A 24,765-nucleotide genomic window follows, 5' to 3' on the forward strand; every position below is an offset into this window, starting at 1 on the left:
CCCATGCTCTGCAAAAAGACCCGCCACTGCAATGAGAAGCCCACGCAGCACAATTAGAGAGTGGCTCCCATTCATTGCAACCAGAGAACGCCTGTGTGAAGCAGCAAGGACCCAGTGCAGCCATAAATAAATAAATGTGACCCATGACATTTGTTTAAAAAATTCAAATAAAATGGAACCATATAAGTAAACAGCGGAGTTCACCCCATCTTCTTTATTATTCAAGAAAAATAGAATGCACTAGTCTTTTGCAGGCATTTTCTTTTGTCATCTGCACACTGTTATTTGAGAATGCTGAAGGTAGGGGTTAGAGGTTGGAGGTTCAAAGCTAACCCAAAAGATGACTCACCCAGGGCTGGTTGGTCCCTGTCCCTGGGCCTCAGTCTCTCCATTCACACAGCGAGGTGCCTGACGCTCTCCGGGCTCTAATAATGACTGCTCCGGGTCCAGTTCTGGCAGAGAGAGACCTGGCTTCCAGCCACACCTGTCTCTGGGACAGAGGAGCAAAAAGCTACCCATCTTTTTGGCCCAAAGAGGCACCGCCCTGAGTCTCATCCACCTAGCATCCCGGAATGCATTAGGCTGGCTGGCCGGCCCCAGGAGCTCTCGTCCTGTACCTCTGACCTCCCCTCAGGGGCTGCCGGCCTGACCACTCCCCCAGCCCCGCAGGCCAGATGCACAGTGGTTCAGGAAGCCGCCGTCCCCTCCCCCAGGGTGGCCGCAGGAAGAGGGAAGAAAGAGGATCGTCTCCAGCTGGCCCGGGAGACAGATCTCCTTGTGCCCATCAGCCCTCCAAGAACCCCCCTTCTTCCTCCCTCCCTCCCCAAGGCCAGTCCACGGGGACTTGGGGTCAGCCAGAAAAGTCAGGCAACTTCTCAGGGACGGGAGCGAGGGGAGGTGAGGTCTCCCAACCTGGCCGGGATCCAGCCCCTGCGAGCGGCGGCGGGTGCCCAGCCCCACCCCTCGCGGTGCCCTGTCTGTCTCTTCAGACTTTGACCCTGAGCTCCAGTCCGGGCTGAGGACAGGACGCCCCAGAACCGGGAGCCTCCCTTCAGGAGATAGGACCCTGGGCCCAAAGCAGCTGCCTCTTTGCTCAGAGATTTGGCACGCCAGGTGACTGCAGGCGGGTGTGGGGGCACACCAGATCTGAGCGTTCCTCCCGGTGTCGACAGAAAAGGTCCACATTAGAGCCCGACGCAGGTGACAACCTTGCAGGGACCACAGGTAAGTGCCTTCACCTCTCCAAGACTCAGTGTCCTCATCTAGAACACAGGGGTCATAACTCACCTCTTCCAGGGTTAACCAGGACCTTAAAAGAGGTGGTGGTTACAGAGGGCTTAGCACAGAACTCAGCGTAGCAAGTACTCAACAAAAGGTTAATTATTATTATTTGGGAGGCTGGGAGCGGTGGCCTGGTTATCCAGCATTGATAGTATGTTTCATTTTTAAAATAAACTCTGAAACTTTATAAGAGGTAGCCGTAGGGAGCTGATTGTATTTATTCAGATAACTCACCTGTGACTTGATTTAGCAAAAAAACAAAACAAGTCTTTCCTGTTTTTTGCGCATGCAGCCATCAAAGGCACCAACTGCTTCAAGGTCTGTTCTAGGGACAAGGGAGGTTATGAGCAAACTATTAGAAGACTGGAGAGTAAGCAGACACTGTTACGTGCCAATTTCTTGATGGCTGCCTAAGAGATCTCTGGTGCAGCCCAGGAAGCTCAGACAGAACTGGGTCCAGATCTAAACTCTGTGCCTCACCAGCTGTGTGACTTTAGGGGAGTGAGTTCCTCTCTCGGAACCTCAGTCCCCGGTCTGTAGAGCCTCTCAGAGCAGTTGCGAGGATAAAGTGAGAGGATGTCTGTACTGCTTTCTCTGTGCGTCTGGCAAGTGGCATACGGCCAGAATTCCCTGCATGCTCCACATATAGGTAGACATTATAATTATATACACACACACACAAATGTAACAACTCCAGCTGTTTGCGACTTCCTGAATGTACACTCCAAACATGTTTGGTTAAACTAACAGCATAAAGCAGAAAACAGCAACACTAATAGAAACATCAGTAACAATAAGAAAATGGCTGAAGGATAACAGAACCCTGTGCAAACCAGTCCAGGAACTCATTACCCCCACGCCTAAACGATTTCACCCAAGGCTGGCTCTGTCAGATCCTACAGTCTGACTGCCGATTTTGATAAGGACCTTATCCATTTATATTCCACTTTAATACAAGCAGAAACACACAATTACCGCAATCGATATCAAATCTGACTCATTCATTTGACTGAGATAATTGACTTAGGACACCTATTTTTCCTTTAATTCTGTGCCTACCACCAACACACTAAAAATTCCTACACTCACTGAATTTCATGTTTGTTTGTTTGTTTGTTTTATGCAGAAAAAAACCCAGAAGCTTTGGCTGTTATTCTTCACCTGTTTGATTTCATGTGTTTTTTCAAATTGTGGGATTAGCACATAGCCTTGTGAGTCAGGCCAGCCTGAGGTCTGCTTCTTACCAGCAGGTGCCTGAACCTCAGTCGCCTCATCTGTAAAATGGGTATGATGACAACTCCGAGGGTTGTTAGAAGATTAAAGGAGGTAACGCATGTCAAGTTCTTCCCACGATGAGTGACACATACTAAGAGCTGAAAAGCTCACAGTTGCTACTGTTTCTCCCCGTTGCCAGGTTTTTTCTTTCACAGAGACTTTTTAGCCCCAAAACTCTACAAATCTTTTGATCACAAATGTGTGAGTTTGGCTGAGTGGCCCCTCTTCTGTGAGCCTCAGTTTCCTCTTCTGCATGATGCTATCATGCTTATCTTTAAATTTTTAAACGCTTGGGGAAACTGAGCTCCACCCTCTTCCCTGTCACTCTCTGCAATGGCCAGGGGGGTTTAGAACTTGCTCTGGGTCCTGCCTCATGTTCTTCTCTTGGACACCTGCCTTCTACCTCCAACCAGAGGCTTTGCCATCCCTGAGCTGCCTTGTTATCGGAGATATGCCATGTGATGGCTTCGGTCTGAAGTCTCTTTCTCCCTGCCCAGAGACCTCTCACTCGGTCAAGTGAGGTGACTTACCCAGGGTCACACAGATGGTGTGTGCCAGGCTGCCCAGCCCCCAGCCGGGGCTGTCACTGACACCCCTCCACCCCACAACACCTCCTTCATTACAGGGAATTTTGGAAAATACAGGAAAAGCCTCTATTCCAGCCTTCTTATTGTCAAGGTAGGAAAGTGGTCAAATCTCCAGAGCCTATGTAGAGACAGAAAGCCCAGAGAGGGGAAGAAATTTGGCCAAGGTCACACACTGAGCCAGCAGTGAAGCCAGATCTGACTCCCCTTGCTGTCTTCTCCTGCAGACCCAATGTTCTTTCCCTTGTTATTCTCAAGGTGCTGGGGGACAGAAAGAGGTCACTACAGATTGAGGCCAGGCCCCATACTGGGAACTTTCACCAGGCTAGTTGTTTAATCTTCAGGCTGACCCGGGAGATGGGGGTTAACCTTATTTCACGGCTGAGGAGGTTGGATCTCCTGAGGCAAGCGGGGGAGGAGATGGTGAAGGGGTCCCTGAGCAGGTCCCCCTGCCACCAAGGCCAGGCTCGCAGCTGGAAGGAGAATCACCCAGAGGACGATAATTTTCCATTTTTTGGTTTTATCTCCAACTTGGCTGCTGAAACCCCAATAGAGTCCAGTTCTTGTGGGCTGGAGCCGTTTTCTCCTTTACAAAACTAGGCCATATTGAGAATGTCCTGCCGTTCAGGGCCATGGGCCGCAGTTGCCAGGAGGCGAGGTCCGTGGGAGGAGAGTTGTGAGCAAAGAGGAGGGAAAGTTGAATTTGGCCCTTCCGGGCACAAAAAGTCCCCTTGTTCTGCCTTAGCAGGAGCCGGCAAAATATTTCCCTGCTGTGCGCGGACCAAGCAGCTTCAAAGTCAAAAGCTGCTAGGTCTTCTAAATTTCTGAGGCGACCCAGCCAGCCCAGTACCCCGAGGCAGGCCTGGAGGGGATGCACTCTGAAGGTCTGAGTTCTGAGGCCCAACAGTGCATCCCAGATGCTCCCAGCTGCCAGCTTGGCACACTGTAGGTGTGCAGTAAACGTGTATCAAGTTTACTTGAATTAAAATGAAATCCTGGGAGCACCATTTACTGGCTATGACCTTCTGTAAGTTACTCCACCTCTCTGAGTCTTTATTTCCTCATCTGTTGAATGGGATCTATAACACCAGCCCCTAACTCTTAAGAATGTGGGAGATTTAGGTGCAGTGAAGCACAAGAAGTGTTTAGCACAGGGCTGGCCTATAGTAGGTGCTCCAGAAATGTCAGGAAATCGCTTCTTTTTCCCTGGGCAGTGTGTTAAGCTTTTTACATTTGCTGCCTTGTGAAAACTTCCATCTACTCTCTGAGGCATGAGTTAGTTTTCTCGTTTCTCCAGAAAAAGAATTTGAGTCTTGAGAGGCATCTTACCCAAGGTCATGGCCAGCAGACAGCAGAACTGAGACCTGAGATTTGAAGTCCATTGTCCTAACCACTGGGCTTCCCTGGTAGCTCAGATGGTAAAGAATCAGCCTGCAGTGCGTGAGACCCGGGGTTCCATTCCAAGGTTGGGAAGATTCCCGCCCCCCACTGGAGAAGTGAATGGTTACCCACTCCAGTATTCTTGCCTAGAGAATTCCATGGACAGAGGAGCCTTGAGGGCTACAGTTTATGGGGTTGCAAAGAGTCAGACACGATTGAATGACTAAACACACACACCATCCTAACCACTAGACTACCTAGCCTACAGCTGGGCTAGACACTCTGCCATGTACTTCTTATTCTCCCAGCCTGGGGACAGGATATTCAAGGAGGCTCCCCAGAGAAAGCTGCATCATTTACTGACTATGTGGCCTTAGGCAAGTTGCTTCACCTCTCTGGGCCTCATTTTTCCCTTGTGTAAGGATCAACAAAAGGATCGAGTATAAAAAGGGCTGGGCAGTGTCAGGCATCTTCTAAGCCGTCAGTGGATGGTGTCGATGACGACGGAGGTGACAATGATGGTGGCCCACCTCAACCCTTCCTTCCTGCAGGCTGGCACGATGCGCGTGGTCGTGATCGGAGCGGGTGTCATCGGGCTGTCCACCGCCCTCTGCATCCATGAGCGCTATCGCTCGGTCCTACAGTCGCTGGAAGTGATGGTCTATGCAGACCGCTTCACCCCACTCACCACCACCGACGTGGCTGCCGGCCTCTGGCAGCCCTACCTCTCGGAGCCCAGCAACCCACAGGAGGCGTGAGTGAGGGTCCTAGGGGGAGGTCGGGGTTGGAGGGGCTGAGTCTGCAGAGAGTATGCCTTCTCTCAGGGTTCCTGTCCCCAAGAATGACTCTTCCTGGAGGCTTTGTCCTGACATGCTGTAAGGACAATACTAACACACATTAAGTTCTTGCTGTGCCCCAGACAGATGGCGGAAAAGCTGAGAAGCCACGTGTGCCAGACAGATGGAAGTTTCGTCTCCATCTCTTTCCTAAACTGGGTGGCAGTCAGTGCCCAGGGCATCCGGCTATCAGGAAGATGTCTAAGTGGGTGGATTGATGTTCAAGTTTGGCAAAGAAGTGGCAGAGGTCATTGTTTCAGTTTAGAAACCACTGCTGCTTCAACACAGGAACCCTCAGATGAATACAGGCTCAATTAGAAGTTTCATCCTCATGCCCATAATTTATGAAACCAATATACCTGATCAGTGGGTGGCAATTCAGGGGCCTGACCTCCTTCCATCTCATGGCTCTGCCATCCCGCTCGTGGCTTTCGGTGTTGCCGGGAGCCAGTGGATGACTGTGGAAGGAGAGAGAATGAGGACCATCAGGGAGGAGTCCTTAGAGTCCATTGGCCAGAAAGCGGCCACATGGCCGCAAGCACACCTAACTGCAGCCACCCCTAACTGCAAGGGAGTCTAGGAAATGTGGTCCAGCTGTGTGCCCAGGAGGAAGATAAAGCATTTGGAAGCAGTAAGTGATGTCTGGGCGTTTATGGGGGGAGGGCGCAGGATTCCCAGAGACAGAGCCTGAACCATGGGACTCACAGTCCCTAAAGCAGTCAAAGCTTTCATTTAAACTCGCAGCTACATGATCCCAAGCTGGAGGTGCGCTCCGAATATTAACAGTTGTGATGGAGCATCCTTTTTTGTCTTTTTTTTGCCACTTAATTTTTTAAACTGAAGGATATTTGCTTTACAGAACGTTGTGGTTTTCTGTCATACATCAACAAGAATCAGCCACAGGTACACTCGTGTCCCCTGCTTCCTGAACCTCCCTTCCATCTCTGTACCCATCCCACCCTTCTAGATGGTCACAGAGCCCGTGTTTGGGTTCCTTGAGTCACGCAGTAAATTCCCACTGGCTGTCTATTTTACATATGGTACTGTAAATTTCCAGGTTACTCTCTCCATACACCTCACCGTCTCCCTACTCACCTCCCGCTGGGTCCTTAGGTCTGTTTTCTACGTCTGTTTCTCCACTTCTGCCCTGAAAATTGGAGCATTAAAAATTTTTTTTTAATTGAAGTATAGTTGATTACTATATTGTTTTAATTTCTGCTGTACAGGAAAGTGATTCAGTTTATACATTTATATACTCTATACACATTCTTTTTTAAAATATTCCTTTCCATTATGGTTTATCATAGGATATTGAGTATATGGAGCATGGTGCTAGTGGCAAAGAACCTGCCTGCCAATGCAGATGACATAAGGGATGCGGGTTCAATCCCTGGGTCGGGAAGATCCCCTGGAGGAGGTCATGGCAACCCACTCCAGTATTCTTGCCTGGAGAACGCTATGCATAGAGGAGTCTGGCGGGCTATGGTCCATAGGGTTGCAAAGAGTCAGACACAACTGAAGTGACTTAGCACACGCACATTGAATATATTGTAGTTCCCCATGCTATACAGTAGGACTTTGCTGTTTATCCATTCTACATGTAATAGCTTATATCTGCTACCCCCAGCCTCCCACTCCGCCCCTCCCCCAACCCCCTCTCCCCTGACAACCACAAGCCTGTTCTCCATGGTGGTGGAGCATCCTTTGTCCCTCGTCTTCTCTGTCCTGTTAACGTGGAAATATGAGAAAGTTTATGGAGGGTGACTGGCACTTGAGTCACAGCAGAGTGAATGGGGTGAATTTCTGGATTTGGACACATCCTACCAGCCTGAGCACACTCCCATGCAAGCTGACCCTTGGAGCTCTCTTGTCCAGCTCAGGGTATTAGGTGACCAAGACTCTGGGGGATCCTTTCAGGAACTGGAACCAGCAGACCTTCAACTATCTCCTGAGCCTCATCGGTTCTCCCAACGCCGCAAACATGGGCCTGGCCCTGGTCTCAGGCTACAACCTCTTCCGTGAAGCCGTTCCGGTGAGTGAGACATCTTTGGCCATGAACTGTGGTGCAGAGCCTTAATCACAGATCAAGGCGTGCCCAGGCAGGGTGGGAGGAGGGGGAGGTCCTTCAACCCCCTTAGGCAGACTCCTGCATTCAAAACAGGTTTGCTATAAGTTCTACCTTTGTGAGATTTCCCTGGTGATCCAGTGGTTAAGACTTCGCCTCCCAAAGCAGTAGGTGTGGGTTTGATCCCTGGCAGATGGCTTCCCTGGTGGCTCAGACGGTAAAGTGTCTGCCCACGATGCAAGAGACCCAGGTTCGATCCTTGGGTCGGGAAGATCCCCTGGAGAAGGAAATGGCAACCCACTCCAGTACTGTTGCCTGGAAAATTCCAGGAGCAGAGGAGCCTTGTAAGCTACGGTCCACGAGATCACAAAGAGTCAGACATGACTGAGCCACTTCACTTGAGAAGCTAAGATATCACATTCCTCCTAGCCAAAACACTACAGCATAAAAGAGAAGCAATATTGTAACAAATTCAATAAAGCCTTGAAAAAACAAATGGTCCACATTAAAAAAAAAAGTCTTGAAAAGAAGGAGAAAGAAATAACTAAGGTTTAAAAAAGTTCTATTTTTGCTTTAAAAATTACTTTTGTTTTCCATTTTATTATTAAACTACCCGAGACCAAAGACTCTTCAGATGAACCATGAGAACTAACCATTCCTCCATGGTCAAGGGTAAAATTCAAAACACATCCTGAAGTGGTAGACATCTGATGCTGAAGTCAAGAGGTTTCCTGCTCCTGTGGGGGTTCTGGGACTTTCTATCAAGATGGGCTAAAACCACTCATCCTGGCACAGACTTCAAAGTACTTACCAGGTGCCAGCCCCTGTCCTAACCACTTTATAACTAGTGACTCATTTGATTCTCATCATAACCAGGAAGTAAGTGCTGTCATTGTCCTCCTTTTGCAGATGAGAAACTAGAGGCTTCAAGAAATCGGGGTAACTTACTTGAGCTCACAAAGCTTTAAGCAGCAGAACTGGAATTTGAACCTGGGCCATTTGTGACCCCACGGTGCCCAACGTGTTACAAAAGGCACAACCATGTGGAATGTTCTCAGGTTGTTTGGTGAGGGTGGTCTGGCTGGGTGCCCAGAATCCCATGCCGGCTCTCCAAGGTTCAGTCAATGTTTATCACTGTGCTAAGGACATTACTTTCATTATCTGTTACCTTCTAAGTGTGATTATTTAAAAAAAAAAAAAGAGAGAGAGAGAGAGTGACTATTAACTCCATTATACAGACAAGAAAACTGAGTCTTGGAGAATTCAAGGTGGTCAGTGGCAAGGCCAAAATCTCCCCCTCCTGGGTTGTCTGACCCTTCCCTCTGCAACTTCCCACTCTCATCCCTTGGTGACCTTCACTGTCACCCCGTTTTTTTTCCTCCCTGATTTATGACCCTACCATATCATTCATCGTCAGCCTTATTCTTACCCTCACATAGCACTATGGTTAAGAACATGGATTCTGAAGTCCCACTGTGGGTTCAAATCTCAGTGCCGCTGTTTATAAGCTGGGTGGCCACAGACAACTTATTTAAACTCTCTGAGCCTCAATGCACCTATCTGTAAAATGGGACTAAAAATAGCATCTACCTCAATGGGTTGTTGTGAAGATTAAATGGATTGGTATGAATAAAATGTTTGGAACAGCGCTTTACACATAGTAAACATTACATAAGTCTTTGTTATTATCACTCTTGTTGATGTTCATCCATCTCTGTGCCGCCTTCTCTTCTTCCTCTAAAGGACCCTTACTGGAAGGATATAGTTCTGGGATTTAGGAAGCTGACTCTCAGAGAGCTGGACATGTTTCCTGATTACAGGTAAGATTATTGTTATGGGTGAAGGAACTGAGACCCCACAATGCAGACAGACTTACAGGGAATTTGGTTTAATTGCTAAGCTGTGTCCGACCCTTGTGACCTCATGGACTGAAGTCCGCCAGGCTCCTCTGTCCATGAGATTTTCCAGGCAAGAATACTGGAGTGGGTTGCCATTCCCTTCTCCGGGGGATCTTTCCAACCCAGGGATCGAACTCTGGTTTCCTGCATTGGAGGCAGATTCTTTACTGACTGATCTACCAGGGAAGCCGGGACTTCCTATTCCATCCCAGGCCTAGAGCCCCTGGAACTCTGATCTCTCAGTGCTCTGTCCGACTCCTTCTGGAAACCCATCTGTCCAGACTGTGCTTCAGACTATGGTGGTAGGGGATATGGATACAGATCTCAAGCCCAGAAGTTCCATTTGTTGTTGCTAAGTCCTGTCTGACTCTTTTATGATCCCATGGACTGTAGCCCACCAGGCTCCACTGTCCATGAGATTTTCCAGTCAAGAATACTGGATTGGGTTGCCATTTCCTTCTCCAGGGGATCTTCCCGACTCAGGGATTGAACTCACATCTCCTGCATTAGCAGGTAGATTCTTTACCACTGAGCCATCAGGGAAGCCCCTGGAAGTTCCATATCACTATCCTATTCTGTAGATGAGGAAACTGAGCTTCAGAAAGACCAAGTCACTTCCCCAGGCCACACAGCAAAGTGACCACAGTGGGATTCCAACCCTGTCCAAACCCCTCTATTCTTTTCTCTACAGCCTGATGCTTTTCTCTACAGAGGATGCTTCTGCGATCCTCTCCTCACCTTGCTCCATGTCTGAATCTTCTCTACAGATGCACATCAATTTCCACTTGCACACCTGAATGTCAAGGAGGGCTTTGATAGAAAACACTTCCTTGCTTTGAGCTGAAAATCACTTTCCCCTTGAATGTCACCTGATGGTCCCTGCTCTACCTTTTTATGGGCCCAGAGCATGTGACAGCTCCCACCACTATTTGATAGCCTTAAAATACAGCTCTGATTCCAATCCTCTCTCCCCACATTTCACCTCCTGTGATTCTAGCTATGGCTGGTTCAACACAAGCCTGATTCTGGAGGGGAGGAAGTATCTGCAGTGGCTGACTGAAAGGTGAGATTTTCAGCTTTCCTTTGAAGAAGGCAGCTCCCAGGAACCAGGGTGGTGGTGAATGACAGCTCATGGGATTTATCTTTGTACTGCGTGCGCGCTCACTCACTCAGTCATGTCCGGCCCTTTGCGACCTCATGGAGTGTGTAGCCTGCCAGGTTCTTCTGTCCATGGGATTTCCCAGGAAAGAATACTGGAGCAAGTTGCCACTTCCTTCTCCAGGGGATCTTTCCAACCCAGGGATTGAACCCGTATCTCCTGTGTCTCTTGCAGGCAGATTCTTTACCCCTGCACCACCTGGTAAGCCCTAAATGTTGATGAAAACCTTTAGGTTTGGTGGGAGCTATCCTTGGTCCTGACCACCTCTACACAGTAGGACAGTGCTTTCCACACCTGGCTGAAACCACTCGAGAAGCTTTTTACACATGATATTTATTGTCAGCCTCACTAAAATCTGTGATGTTAGTGTAATAGTTTTAAATAGATTCTCCTAAGTTTTTCCAGATATATAGACACCATCATCAAGCATAAGTTGGCTTTTATTTTTATACTTCACATTTGTTTTTTGTCTAACTGCTCTGGCCAATACCTCCAGAACAACACTAACTAATGCAGATGATAGTGGATGTCCCTGTCTTGTTCCTTTTGTTGATAAGAATCCTTTAGTATTTTCAATCAGCAAACAGTAGCTTGAGAGATATATCTGTATCTATATTCACAAACATTCATATTAAGGAAGATTCCATACATTTCCTGTATGTTATTATTTTATTAATATTAAAAAATCTGGAATGGATGGTGAGTTTCCTCAAATGACTTGGAGAGGTTTTAAAAATATAAATTTCAGGACCCCACTTTATAGCTACTGATCAGATTCTCTGGGGTGGGGCTCAGAGATTTATATTTTATTATTATTTTTTTAATCTCCCTAGAATAAACTGCATTTATTTAAAGCATAATTTGAATCAGTTTCAGCTATCTGTAAAACCACCACCACAAACAAGATGCAGACTGTTTCCGTCGCCCGTAAGCTGCCAGAGCTCCTTCCCAGTTTACCCACCTGGGTCTCCAGGGTCCCCAAATCCTCGAGGTCCCATCAGAGATTTATATTTTAAAAAGTTCTCTGAGTGACTGTCATCATCAGCCAGGTTTGAAAATCATTGTATCAAAACATGGTTACATCTCTAACCTTAGGACACTCATGACTCCTGTCCAGCCTCTCCAGGGAAGAGTGTCCCCAGTTTCTCTACTGATATCTTGAGGAAACTATGAGGGTAAAACAATTACGAGATTGTGCTTCAGCTTGCACAGTCTTTTACTTCCTACTCTCCCAATGTTTCTACTATATTCCTAACAGTGACATACATTTTTTTCCTCTGTGAAATTTAAGGGGAGAGGTGGGTGTCCCCAGCCCACCTCCTTCCTCACGCTCTGCTGCTGACAAAGGAGCATTCGGCCTTGGTGCAACCCTGCCTGTCCTCCACTCTGCATCTCATCCCCTTTGATAATACAGAGCAGCATCGTAGGTAGTAAGAACCCCAGGTTTCGGTCCCAATCCCATCACTGACTCACGATGAGACCTTCAACAAGGCCCCTCTTCCATCTCCATCTGATTAACAAGGGGTGTGGACCATCTCAAGTTTCCCAAGGGACATTTCATGGGCCACCGGTCAATCAAGGTGCTAATGAACCGACTGGACTATATAGTCATATTCTCAAGCAGCATCCTGTAGGACTAACATCCACAAAAGGTTCTTTGGGAAATGTCCCCCCTGCCGTCCTCAGAGAACTGAATGCTTGATTTTTGGATGTGTTTGATCATCCCAGGTTAACTGAGAGAGGAGTGAAATTCTTCCTGCGGAAGGTGGAGTCTTTTGAGGAGGTGAGCTGAAGGGCTGGAAGGGGCTGGCTGTGGGAGAGAGGAAAGGAAGGGAGGCCTTTGCTTCTTGTTACAGGGTTGGGGAAGGCCTTCTCAGGCCACCAGGGTTCCTGTGAGGCCTGTCCCAGACTTTAGGCCTATTTTTAATCCCAGAAGGACTCGGGCATTCTGCCTTGATGTGGGTGGCAGAAGCAAAGGAATAATGGTGCCCATTAAGGCCTGATCGGTGTCTGGGCCTCAGTGAATTTTAGGGCCAGAGAGCTGGCTGCCTCTTCTCACTATCAGCTGCAGCCCACTCCTCAAGTTCTAGATGTTTGACTGCTTCTTATCAACATCTGGGTTGATGTTGATACAAAACAATGTGACTTAGGTCCAGAGTGACACCACCATCCATAATAATGATAGTAGCATGAATCACTAGCAGGCACTGGCTATGTCCCAGGAGCTTTGCTGTACCACTCAATCCCAGCACCCAGAACAGTGATTAGCACATGGAAGACTCTTGGTACCTGCATGCAGGCATACTCAGTCGTGTCTAACTCATTGCAATCCCATGGACTGTAGCCCACCAGGCTCCTCTGTCCATGGGATTTTCCAGGCAAGAATACTGGAGTGGTTTGCCCTTTCCCCCTGGAGGAGGGCATGGCAACCTGGGTGAAGGGGATCTTTCCAACTCAGGGATTGAACCCATGTCTCCTGCTTTGGCGGGTGGATTCTTTACCACTGAGCAACCAGGGAAGCCCCCTTGGTACCTAGTGAAATAGAAGAGCATCTGCTCTAGGTCAAGCCCTGATGGGCACTTGGAATGCATACTTGAATCAGACACAGCTCTCATTCCCAAGGGGCTCAGAGTCCAGTGTGGCAAATATTGGCTTGTGAACAATACCAGTGTGTTTCAGGAGTGACCTGTAAGGAGGGTCGCTGGGGCTGGGCTGGGAGTTTGGGTACCATGATGCTACATCTTTGAGTTCTGGAGCATTGTATATAAACGCATGGAGCTAGGGCTTCCAACATACCTTCTGCAGATGCCTTGGCAGAGAAGGAGGCAAGAGAATGAAATAAAAAGGAATCAGAGGAGGGATAAAACTATCTCTGCATCCTTTCTGACTTCTTCGGAAGGTTCCAAGAAATTTCCCCCTTCTGTAGTACTCCTTTCCAAACACAGTATAGCATTTATATCACCCTGTAACTGCTCAGCAGCCTATGAGCAGATAGTACCAGCCCCATTTAATAGCTGAGGAAGCAGAGCCTTGTGGAGGGGATGGGACCTTTCTGAGGTCACACAGTAGGTAAATGGCAGGGCAGTATTGGAGGCAGGTCCTCATTGAGCCCCACTCCCTAGCTGTTCCACAGTGAGCAGGGAGCTGCAGGGTGGAAGAAGCCAAGGGATCCCAGGGTCCTCAACCCCTTTCAGCCCACCTGCCCTGTTGGTTGCTCCCAGGTGGCAAGAGAAGGCGCCGATGTGATTATCAACTGCACTGGGGTGTGGGCTGGGGCGCTGCAACCTGATCCCCTGCTACAGCCAGGCCGAGGGCAGATCATTAAGGTGAGTCTGAAGGTAAGGGATGAGCTCTTGCTGACGGACTGTTTCTGCTGGCTTATTTCATCTGTGAAGATAGAGGCTGAATCGGGAACTTCTGAGAGAGGAAGCCCCACCCAGTCTCCAGGGAATTTGCATGTTAAAGACACAAGAAGAACCAAGAAAACAGCCCTCTGAAACATACTCCTTTCTTCTTTTTTTGGCAGAGTCCTTAATAGGAAAGCATGTATATGTGTGTGTTTGTTTGTATATGGGAGCTGCATGCGCCGGTATCAAAATAAAAGAGCAAATGTTTACGAAATGTCTGCTAAATGCCAAACACAGACCCAAGCATTTCATCATGTTAATTAATTTGACCCTCACAGGAACCTTTTGAGATGGGTACTATCACATCACCATTACCATCTTACAGATGGGGAAACTGAGGCATGGAGGGATTAAGTAACATGTACAAGTTCATACATATCATAGTAAGTGGTGGAAATGGGATTAGAACCCAGGCAACCTGGTTTAAGAGCCCGAGTGTGTAAGCATTGTTCCACCCCACTTTTCACTGTGTACATCTGTCTATGTGTGAAGCATGCCTATTTGTGAGTATGTGTGCTTATGTGTGCCCATGTGAGCATACACGAGTGTGTTCATAGGTACGTGTGTTCCCAAGGTGAGCGAACGTGTGTGTGCATTTACACATGTGTGTTGGGCTTCTCTGAGGATGAGAATGTGTGATGCTTTGGGGACCAGGGGTGACTCTCCATTAGGACAGCTCTTCCTGCAAAAGTAAGCGGTCAGGTGCAGACTTGGGACAGAGGGGTCAAGGGAGGGCCAAGGGATGACTATGTCACTACTGCCAGAACATGTGGTCACAAAGGGACCAGGGGAAGGGAGCCCACTGACCTCACTCTCCTGATGGAACTTCTCTGTCCTCAATCAACAGGTGGATGCGCCATGGTTGAAACACTTCATTATCACCCATGACCCCGAGAGAGGCATCTACAAGTCTCCATACATCATCCCAGGGTAAAAAGAAATCTGACACTGTAGGGCGAAGGAGGGAGTACCTTCCTGCTCTTTTATGCCCTTGCTGCTTGCCCCAGGGCTCTTGCTTAATCTTTTCAGGTTTTTTTTTTTTCCTCCAATGTTTTTAAGTGAAGCTGAGCAAAAATTGAACCTCTGAGAAGGCAGGACTCAGCCTTACCTGGGCTCTATCTTGAACCTGATTTGGGATGACAGTAGCTGTGAGGCTGGAGACAAAGACAGCGGATGCCACGGCAGTGACACGAGCAGCGCTGTGAATGGCCATCAAGGGGCTGGGGTGGGGGCTGATGATGATAGTATTGTTGATGGAGGAAGAGTGGGAGTGGGGATAGTCCAGTTCAGTCGCTCAGTCGTGTCCGACTCTTTGCGACCTCACGGACTGCAGCACGCCAGGCTTCCCTGTCCATCACCAACTCCTGGAGCTTGCTCAAACTCATGTCCACTGAGTCAGTGATGCCATCCCACCACCTCGTCCTCTGTCGTCCCCTTCTCCTCCTGCCTTCAATCCTTCCCAGCATCAGGGCCATGTTGTTATAGATGAGATCAGTGTGGATGATGGATGGTAGTGAGTGGGAATTGGGGGTGGTAGTTGGTGCTGGTGGAGATGACACTATCCATGTTGACTTCTAATAATGTGGCAGGGACTTCCCTGGTGGTCCAGCGGCTAAGATTCTGTGCTCCCAGTGCAAGGGGGTCGACTTTGATCCCTGGTTGGGGAACAAGATTCCGCATGCCACAACAGTCAAAGACCCCCTGTGCCACAACTAAGACCTGGTACAGCCAAATTTTTTAAAATGCGGCAGTCACAACAGTCTCAAAGGCCATGTTAATGGTGTGACTGTGCTGACTGCCTCAATGGCAATTTCAGTGGTGTGGCAGAGATGATAGTGTTTATGCAATGCTAATGGTGGTGGTAGAAATGGCCAAAGGAGTTGACGGTGATGACATGTTAATGGGAGCAAGGAAGGCAGTGGTGAAGATGATGTTGTTGATGGAGAAGACAGTATTTTCCCCAATGTTGCTGAGATGCCATTGACATATAATATTGTGCTGTATGTTTAAGATGTACAACATGATGAAGTGATATATGTATATACTGTGAAATTATTACCACAATCAGGTCAGTTGACACATTCATCACATCACCTAATTCTAGTTTTGTGTATGTAAGTAGATATATACATATGTGTGTAGATCTTGGCGAGAACATTTAGGATCTACTCTCTTAGCAACATTCAAGGATATAATGCAGTATTGTTAACTATCATTACCACGCTATACATTAGAAGGGATGACAATGATGACGGTGATGTTAATGGTGAGGGTGGAGGTGGTGGCAGTTGATGGTGAAGACAATGGCAATTGTAGTGATGTTGGTGCTATTAGTAGGGATGATAATGTTTGGGTTTTTTTGAGTTTTTTATATTTAATATTCTAGTTTTATTGAGTCTAGTTGATTTACAATATTGTGTTAGTTTCAGGCATACAGCAAAGTGATTCAGTTATACTTACACGTATATTCATTCTTTTTTAGGCTCTTTCCCCATTTATTTTAACACAGAATATTGAGTAGGGTTCCCTGTGCTACACAATAGGTCCTTCTTGATTATCTATCTTACAGTGTGTGTGTGTATGTGTGTGTGTGTGTGTGTGTGTTCATCCCAAGCTCTTGGTTTATTCCTTCCCCTCCATTTCCCCTTTGGTAACCATAATCTTGTTTTCAATATCTGTGGGATTATAATGTTGACCGAGGTAAACACAGTGGTAAGGGTGAGCATGGCAATGACTCCTCCCCCTTTATCTCAAAGGCTTCATTTTCCTTCATCTTTGACCTTGTTCACTTTATCCAGGCTCCAGGCAACAACTCTTGGCGGCATCTTCCAGCTGGGGAACTGGAGTGAGACAAACAATATCCCAGACCACAACACCATTTGGGAAGGCTGCTGCGGACTGGAGCCCACACTGAAGGTAAGGTGGGGAGAGATATTCTTGCTCTAGACCAGGATCCTAGCAGCTTGATGATTATAAGGAAACTTGAGGGTGGGAAGATACTGTGACTGGGACAATTGAGGAAAATAATTCCAAGAAGGGACTGACAATGGAAGTCCTGCTGTGGGCCAATGAAACCTATCCAATCGTGGCTAAGAGTTGCTCTCTCTTGAGGTGACATCCCCCAAACACCGTAGTCTGTCTTCACATGGAGCCGATGTGCTTGTTGCAGAAATCTCAGTTTTCACATTTGTCTGCTAGTGGTGAGAACAATAGTGACAGGGGTGAAGGCGGGAATGGAGTGGTCGGTGTTGGCGGTGATGAAAGCACATGGGACTTCCCTGGGAAGTCTGGTGGCTGGACTTCACATTTCCACTGCAGGTGTGTGGGTTCCATCCCTAGTCAGGGAACTAGGATCCTGCATGAAGTATGGCCTGACCAAAAGAAAAAAAAATCTGAACGTGGTGATAATGATGGTGATGAGACCATATTATGGTGGTGGCTGGTGGTGATGGTGGCTAATACAAAACCATGACTGGTGGTCGTGGTGAGCTTCCAAAAGCTGTCTCGACCACCTACAAATGGCATCAGGAAAAAAAAATCCAGAGTTGAATTACCAATGCTTTTTTTCCCCAGGATGCAAAAATTATCGGTGAATGGTCTGGCTTCCGGCCAGTACGCCCCCAGGTTCGACTAGAAAGAGAACAGCTTCGCTTTGGATCTTCAAACACAGAGGTATGCCCTCTTGGCAAGGAAAGCAATAGCCTCTCCTGACACCTAAGAAGGCACTGGCATTCTGGGCAGCAGTCATGCTGACTTCAGGCAGGGGCCATAATGGCTACTAACCCCTCCTCTATAAATGGGGAAACTGAGGCCCAGCGATGGTAAAGGACATGCTCAAGTTTATACAGAGGGCAGTTTTCATCTGCTAATGTCTGTGTCAAGTAGAAGGAAAAGGGGGCATTTATTGAGCATCTACTTTGTGTCCACAATAAGAACAACCTAATTGAATCTCCCCTACAACTCTTTGGGACAGGGATGGTTGTCCCCATGCTTCAGATGGCAAACTGGGGTTCCCAGAGGTGGAAGTCACTGGCCTCTGTCAGGCCAGTGGTGAGGGCAAGGCTGGGAAGTGTTTGAATTTGAGTCCAGTGCCATTTCTCAGAAGTCTATGTTGGGTGGCCCATCACCCCTTTAGGGTCCCCCTCATCTGTCTCATGGGGTGGGAACTGGGCTTATTGAAAAGGCGAGAACTGTCTGGGGTTGAAGAAATCTGGGTCACCCTTCCTCCTTTATCCCAGTTGTATGGTGTGTGTATGTGTGTAGAAGAGTTTTGTGTATGTAATGTATGTATACAGAGAATTGTGGGTCCATCTGTAAAAGAAGTTGTCTGTGCGGGGGTGGGGTGGGGGAGTTGGGGGGAGAGTCACATGTAGAAGGTAACTCCCTGTTAACGGTTTTAGCTTTGAAAAAGGCCGCTGGGGTCTAACCTCTCCCGAGTTCACCTATATAGTACCCCTGCTTTTCTTTCCTCCCAAGGTGGATAGGAGAATCTATTTATTAACACATGAGGTTCAGCTGTCTGGAGCAGTATGGGAATGAGGAAAGTGATTTAGGGAACTTCAAATAATTTGATGTGGGGTGAAGGAAATCTCTGATCAAGTTCTAGATGATTCTACTTTTCCTGTGCCGAGTGCTCAAAGCAGGTCCATTTCCTAAGTAGAAGAGAAGTCTAGGATACTGACCTCCAGTTCCCTAAACAACCCCCCTCCCTTACTGCTCTTCCTGGGGTCTGCCATCCCACCATGGTGCCAAGGGAAGTTCTGATACCATCAGGCTTGGCCCAGGATTCTTCAGGAGGCTCCTGAATCTTCCAGGGCAGCCCAGAACTTCTCTCTTGCCTCTCCCAGGTCATCCACAACTATGGCCATGGAGGCTTCGGGCTCACCATCCACTGGGGCTGTGCCCAAGAGGTGGCCAAGCTCTTTGGGAAAATTCTGGAAGAAAGGAATTTGCTCAGGATACCACCATCCCACCTCTGAAGAAGCTAGTGACCACCACCTCCCCTCAATAACTCCCTGCTCCTCTCAGCCACTAAAAACTGTGCTCCATCACTTGCTCCACCCCACCCCACCCCTGACTTCTTTCTGCAAGAACCACAAGGTGAGAGGGACCATTCCAAGCAGTGAGTGTGGCTCTTCCGACGGCCGAGGTATCTCCCTTGAGTCCACTTATATGGTGTCATTGCTTCTTTTTTCCTCCTAAGGTGGGTAGCAGAATCTATTAGCATACGAGGGTCCCTGTCTGGAGCAGGACAGCAGACATGAAGAAGTACAGCCAGACTGTTATCCAATCAATTCTCAGAGGAAGGAAAGCTCAGAAAATCCAAGTGGTGAGACAGCTCTGAGTGAGGAGGGTGTGAGGAAGTTCAGTGTGAGGGAGGGTGTGAGGAAGCTCTGAGTGTCGGAGGGTAGAAGGGCTGAGTGTGGAAGGCGTGAGGAATCTTTGAGTATGGCAGGGTGTGAGCTAGCTCTGAGGGAGGGAGCTCGAAGTTAGGGAGTGGAAGCTCTAACGAGGGGGCTCTGAGTGAGGAAAGTTGTGGAAGCTGCTAGTGAGGGAGCGGGTGTGGAAAGCCTGAGTGTGGGGAGTCCTGAGCAAGGCTTAATGTGATGCAGCTCGGAGCGAGTGAGGATGTTGCAAGGTTGGTGCAGTAAGGCCACAGAAAGCACTTGAGGGAGGGCTGTCACAGATTTCACGGCAGGAAGTCATTCGGCCGCTGTGGTGTGAGGAGGCAGAAGAGATGAGACATTGAACAACGACATGTAATGCCTGCTCCACACCCATTCTAGAACCATGCTATCTTGATTACTTGTAGCTTTGTCCGAAGTTTTAAAATCCCAGCTGGGATTTTGATAGGGATTTTGTTAAATGTATGAGGCCAATTTTAGGAGTTCTGACACGGACACCTTAATAGTTTTAAGTCTTCAGATTCATGTTCATGGAATGTCTCTATTTTTTTAGATCTTTGAGTTCTTTCAGGATTGTTTTATAGTTTGTAATGTCTTGGACTCGTTAAATTTATTCTGTTTTATCCTTTTTGATGCTATTGCGAGTAGAATTGTTTAATTCAGGAAGTGCTCTGCTTTGTGGCATGTGGGGGTAGGGATATTTGAAGTGGTTCATCATCAAATATTCCTGATTAATAGAGAATGATTATATGTGATGTATCTAGATGTTCAAATGTCAAGGAATCAGAATACAGTAAAGTACCAACAGTGACTAAGTCTGATTGTAATCATGGAATCTTTGAGGAGCCAGAAGGGACTTCAGAATGTTCTGGAGCTTTGGGATTGGCCTCCTCTGTGCCTCCCACAGCACTCTGCCTTCCTCCATTAATGCCCACGTGGCTCTGTGTCCCAATGTGTAGTGTTTTCTCCACACTACACTATGAGTTCATGAAGATAGGGATGATGTCTTAATTCTTGTCTGCATCCTCAGTGCTGAATATTATACCAATATATGGTGGGTATTCCATATGCCATGACATAACCCATAACAGTTATAATGAACAGACTTGAGAGTTTACCTATGTGTTGCTATGGGTTCCAGGCATACCGGTAATTGTCATGACCAAAGCTGCCATGTTTGTACCTCTTGACCCCACCCTCCCTGACCCAACCAACTGGACCAATGCTGACCTGGACCAATCAACTTCCTCTCTTAAGATTTTGAAAGTGGGACACTGAACAGCTGAGTCAGCTATGTTTGCAGAGATGAATCCTGGTGAGCAGAAGCCACATGCAGCAGCCACGAGGGGGCAGAAGGAAGCCAGTCTGCAGAGAGGGACAGAAACCAGGGCCTCAGATCCAGAGAGAGGGCTGCCTCAGACCCTGGTGGCTCTCTATTTTGCAGCTCCGTTTATTTCAGAGAACTTCCCAAGGCTGCAAACTGGTCGCCCATCAACCAAACCTGGCCTACAGATGAATTTTATTAGACTCACACATTTAAAATTTTAAACAATCCAACACACTAAAATTAAAAAGAATTTTTTTGATCTAGCAGTCAGTATTTTGGAGATTTCACATAAGAATGCAGATTCTTGTCTTGAAAATCAGGTGACCTCATGGTACAACAATATCAGTTGGAGCTGAGTAGCAGCCACTCCCTTTGGACAGGGCCCATGCCCTGTACTCTGCCACAAGCTTCCTCTCTTCCTGTTGTTCCTTACACTTCTGTTTCCCTTATTTATATCCCCCAGGAAATTAACTACTGTTCCCAGTCTTATTTCACAGTTTTACTTCTTAGCTGTTGTACTCCTTGCAGCTCTAACAGCCTTCATGAGAACTATGTGTCAGGGTTTCTCTCGGCTATCTCCCATCCCACCATCACTGTCTTCCTTCTCTGTACTAACAGAATCTCAATTTTGTGTTCGAGAGGCTCTGGGTACCGCTTGATCCAGTGGGAGGTAGGCCCTTCCTTCCCCAACTAGGGGATGGCTCATGCTGGGGTGGGCCTGTGACCCAGGTCTGACTAATGCAAAGCAATAGTAAATCTGCAGGACTTCTCTTTCCAGCCAAAACAACAGACTCTTTAGAAAGAAAACCTGTTGTGACTGCTCCTTCCCCATTCTACCTCTTTTGAAAAAAAAAAAAAAAAAAAACTTGATGCCTGGCACATTGGCAGCCATTTTGCCACCATGAGGTTTCACACTTAGGGTCAATGGCTGACATGCAGAGGAGGGTGGGGAGGGAAAGCTAGAAAAAAAAAAGCTGGGTCCTTGATGATACTGTTGAGTTGCTGAACTTTCCCTGGAACTGTCTGACTCTGGGCTTGTTGTTAAATGAACAATCAATACTCTAAAGGGTTAAACTTCTATTGGTTGGTTTTGCTCTTACTCACAGCTCAAACTTATTCCAGTCCTTTGATGTTTATTGTCATAACCAAGGAAGACTCCAGATATCATCCTTCAGGGCTCTATGTTGCTTACCATTATTTAAAAATTATGCATATCCATATTCAAAGTCCATCTCTAAGATACTCTTTTTTGCTCACTGCCAACACATCTCATGTATGTATTCCTGAGCATACTTGAAGTAAGGGAAAAAAAGAAACCACGTAATCCTGGCTACATTGAACATTCTTTACCATTTTCTAGTCTTTCCTAACACTGAGAGAGACAGATGACATTTCCATTAATGGAAAGGGGAGCTTTTGGATGGTTCAAAATTAGATACAAAGGTTTTCAGCTAAAGGTCTCATGTGTTTCAGAGGCTTGCACAATGTTTGTGGCAGCTCTTATTTCATTCAATAATATCGATTTTATAAAAGGGCATGCAATTTAGAAAGCCAAGAGTGTTCACCTTTCATTTTCCCGAGAAAGCCCACAATTACAAGCTTCTTTGCTCCAGCCCCTGGAATACATCTATGCCCACCAAGTTCTCCTTCCCCACCACAGTCCCCAGTTTCTCCAGGTTATTTCAGGGTGAAGAGAGTGGACTTTCTCATCTGGCAGTGTCTGGTCAGCTGGAAGGCAAAAAAGACAAGCAAAGGTTCTTTGTTACCCAGGAGAGCTCAGCAGACCAGAAATAATTAAGAGCTTTAGCCACTCATGGTCCAAAGAAATGTGGGTGACAGAGAGAGGAAGCTCTGCCAAACTGCCCCCTCTGACTGCCTGGGCCCTGGGGGTGCTGCAGACCATATATCCAGGGACATAGGATCATTTGCAGTTGATCTAGAGCCTGGGCCTGAAGGAGCTGCCCACTGTGATCTCTACACCATTAGCAGAGAGTGATGCTTCCAAACAGACTCAAAGTCGGCAGCCAACTGTGCACCTTTTCCCCCTTGTTGGAAAGATCATCATATTAAAGCATACGAAAGCATCAAACTTACCCTGAATGAACAAAGCTGGCAAGACCATTAAGGTGAACCATCCCTAGGACATTATGACAAATGGACAAACTTCAACCCTTTCAATGTCCATCACCAACATGTTTTAATAAAGATGAACGTACACATTTGGCTTCCTCGAAATGTTCACTTCAAGCAGACATCTCCAAGCAGAGGGTCAGTCTTCTCTGGCCTTTGATGGGATCTGGAAGCTTCTTCCCTCCTTCCCTAGGTTCCTGCCTTCATGATGGGGAAAAGGCTCATAGAAACCAAACCCTGGCAGTGGATGTCGTCTGCTGAGAACAGCATCTGCCCTTCCTCTGGAGGCCAACCCCCAAACTGGTTGACCTTCCTGCTCTTTCTTTGAAAATGCATGTTTCATACATCTGAGACCTCCCATTCCTCCTACGCACAGCATCTCTGCCATGTGGTCCATCACCAGAACCCAAGGAGTTGTCTCTATGGAAAGACCAAGCCAGCCCTTGACTGCAGGGGTGGCAGAGAATCCAGGGAGGAAGGGATCCTGGTCCCCTGACCCTGATGGGAGTGGGTGGTTGGGGGAGCCTCTTTCTGTTTCCCTAGCCACGTACCACACTCAACTCCCAAATGCTGAAACCTGACTTAACTGTTTTCTTGCCCCAAGAGTCACCAGTCAGCCTGACCAAGGAGGCGGCCAGAAAAGAACCCCCCCGGAGTGGCCTTTTCTACTTCCGAAGGGGAGGCCCCTGCTTCGGCTGTGGGCTTGGTTCTCACCGCCCTTTCACCTCCACCCCCAATTCCTGGAGGTAACAACTCTCTGAGGTTGTCATCTGGTGCAAGCCCAGCTGTCCTCATGCTCACATTTGGATCCCCTGGAACCAGGGACAGTGACTCCAAGAAGGGGCCAGGTGGAAGCATGCAAGAGACTCAAGTTCAAATGCATGTCCATCTTCCAGAGTCTCTGCTACTCAAGCCCTGGGGATGCAAACTCAGGGGCCCCTTCCCCAGGAGCATTTCTCAGACCCAAGAAAAAGCTGCTCAGGCCACACCCAGGTCACCCGCAATTTCAAAGAAGAAAGCCTGGGGCTGGCGATGCAGGAGAAACCTAAGAACAGATCCAGTGGGTGGCTGGCACGTGTCATCTTACTGGACGGCAGATCTCACAAGGGTCCATCTGGGCCTGGACTGTATCTGCAGAGATCTTTTGGTGGTTGTTCACCGAGGATGTGACCGGCTGACTCTGGATGGTGTCTGGCTGGCTACTGGTGTCACTGGGCACTCCTGAGGTGGCAGTTTTCCCATGCAGATCCACAGGTTATTAACAGACCTTCACACACACATACAGAGAACCTCCCAAAGCAAAGGCCTCCCCATCCCCGGGTGGATCTCGATGAACATGAGCAAACAGTCAAGACACAAAACCTTGTTGGTCTGGGTGGTACCCTTGGGTGAGTTCTCGATGTGGGCAGTGACGATCGGTGCCCCCGCTGGGCTCCACCAGCTCTTCATGCTCTACAGCCTCAAAGGCCAGTGCAGCCCCCCGTCGGTCGCTACTCCTGAGAGCCGGAGTTCGACCTGGCGACACCTGTGCCGTGCGCCCCGCGGCCAACCATCTCCTGCCCCCACTCCCGGTGGCTGGACTCCTGCAGTCCGCGGCCTTTGGTCTCGATAGGCAAAAAGCAGGAGGCCAGGGCAGCCAGGAGGCAGCAGCCACTGTAAACGGCCAGCGTCAGGTACACGGATGACTCCAGCATCACCTGGGGAGGGAGACACACGCTGGTGAGAGTGTCCCTAATGACACACAGGCACCACCAATCATACAGATGATACTGAGAATCCAGGTCCTCCTGTAAGCCCTCTTTGTCACTGGACTCCCATGGAGTCCTCAAGACAGCTTTATGAGGTACATACTCCAACCCCATTTTACAGAGGGAAAAACCGAGGCTCAAAAAGGATTAAGCAACACAAAGGCCAAGGATGGGGCTGGGATTTGAACCCAGATCCCATCAGACTGGAGAGTCTGTTTTTTGGGGTTTTTTTGGCCACACCAGGAGGCATGTGGGATCGTGCCCTGATGA

The 24,765-nt window shown here is 48.0% G+C and overlaps 2 protein-coding genes across 2 annotated transcripts in view; one reads left to right on the top strand and one right to left on the bottom strand.

Moving 5' to 3' along the window:
• Positions 1 to 943: 943 nt before the first annotated feature.
• Positions 944 to 20,106, top strand: DAO (D-amino acid oxidase). Its single transcript, XM_043438410.1, has 11 exons — positions 944 to 1,224; positions 5,072 to 5,274; positions 7,274 to 7,388; positions 9,165 to 9,241; positions 10,317 to 10,382; positions 12,207 to 12,261; positions 13,700 to 13,804; positions 14,733 to 14,815; positions 16,684 to 16,801; positions 17,459 to 17,557; positions 18,733 to 20,106. Exons 2-11 carry the CDS (start codon positions 5,081 to 5,083, stop codon positions 18,862 to 18,864), a joined length of 1,044 nt encoding a protein of 347 aa, XP_043294345.1. The 5' UTR covers positions 944 to 1,224; positions 5,072 to 5,080; the 3' UTR covers positions 18,865 to 20,106.
• A 2,683-nt stretch (positions 20,107 to 22,789) lies between these two features.
• LOC122422131 (SV2 related protein) overlaps positions 22,790 to 24,765 on the bottom strand; it is a 70,695-nt gene continuing 68,719 nt past the window's right edge. The window contains exon 16 of the mRNA XM_043438407.1: positions 22,790 to 24,444. Coding sequence (XP_043294342.1) covers positions 24,238 to 24,444 — 207 coding nt within the window. The 3' untranslated portion in view covers positions 22,790 to 24,237. The remainder of the gene's footprint in view (positions 24,445 to 24,765) is intronic.

Source organism: Cervus canadensis, chromosome 1, assembly GCF_019320065.1.
Source record: "Cervus canadensis isolate Bull #8, Minnesota chromosome 1, ASM1932006v1, whole genome shotgun sequence".
NCBI lineage: Eukaryota > Metazoa > Chordata > Mammalia > Artiodactyla > Cervidae > Cervus > Cervus canadensis.

Bases quoted from the DNA above. Each gene is read 5' to 3' on its own strand.
- DAO (XM_043438410.1), top strand. From the start codon at position 5,081: ATGCGCGTGGTCGTGATCGGAGCGGGTGTCATCGGGCTGTCCACCGCC. The intron at 7,389-9,164 runs GTGAGTGAGACA...CTTCCTCTAAAG, and splicing joins TCTTCCGTGAAGCCGTTCCG to GACCCTTACTGGAAGGATAT. The intron at 14,816-16,683 runs GTAAAAAGAAAT...CACTTTATCCAG, and splicing joins TCTCCATACATCATCCCAGG to GCTCCAGGCAACAACTCTTG.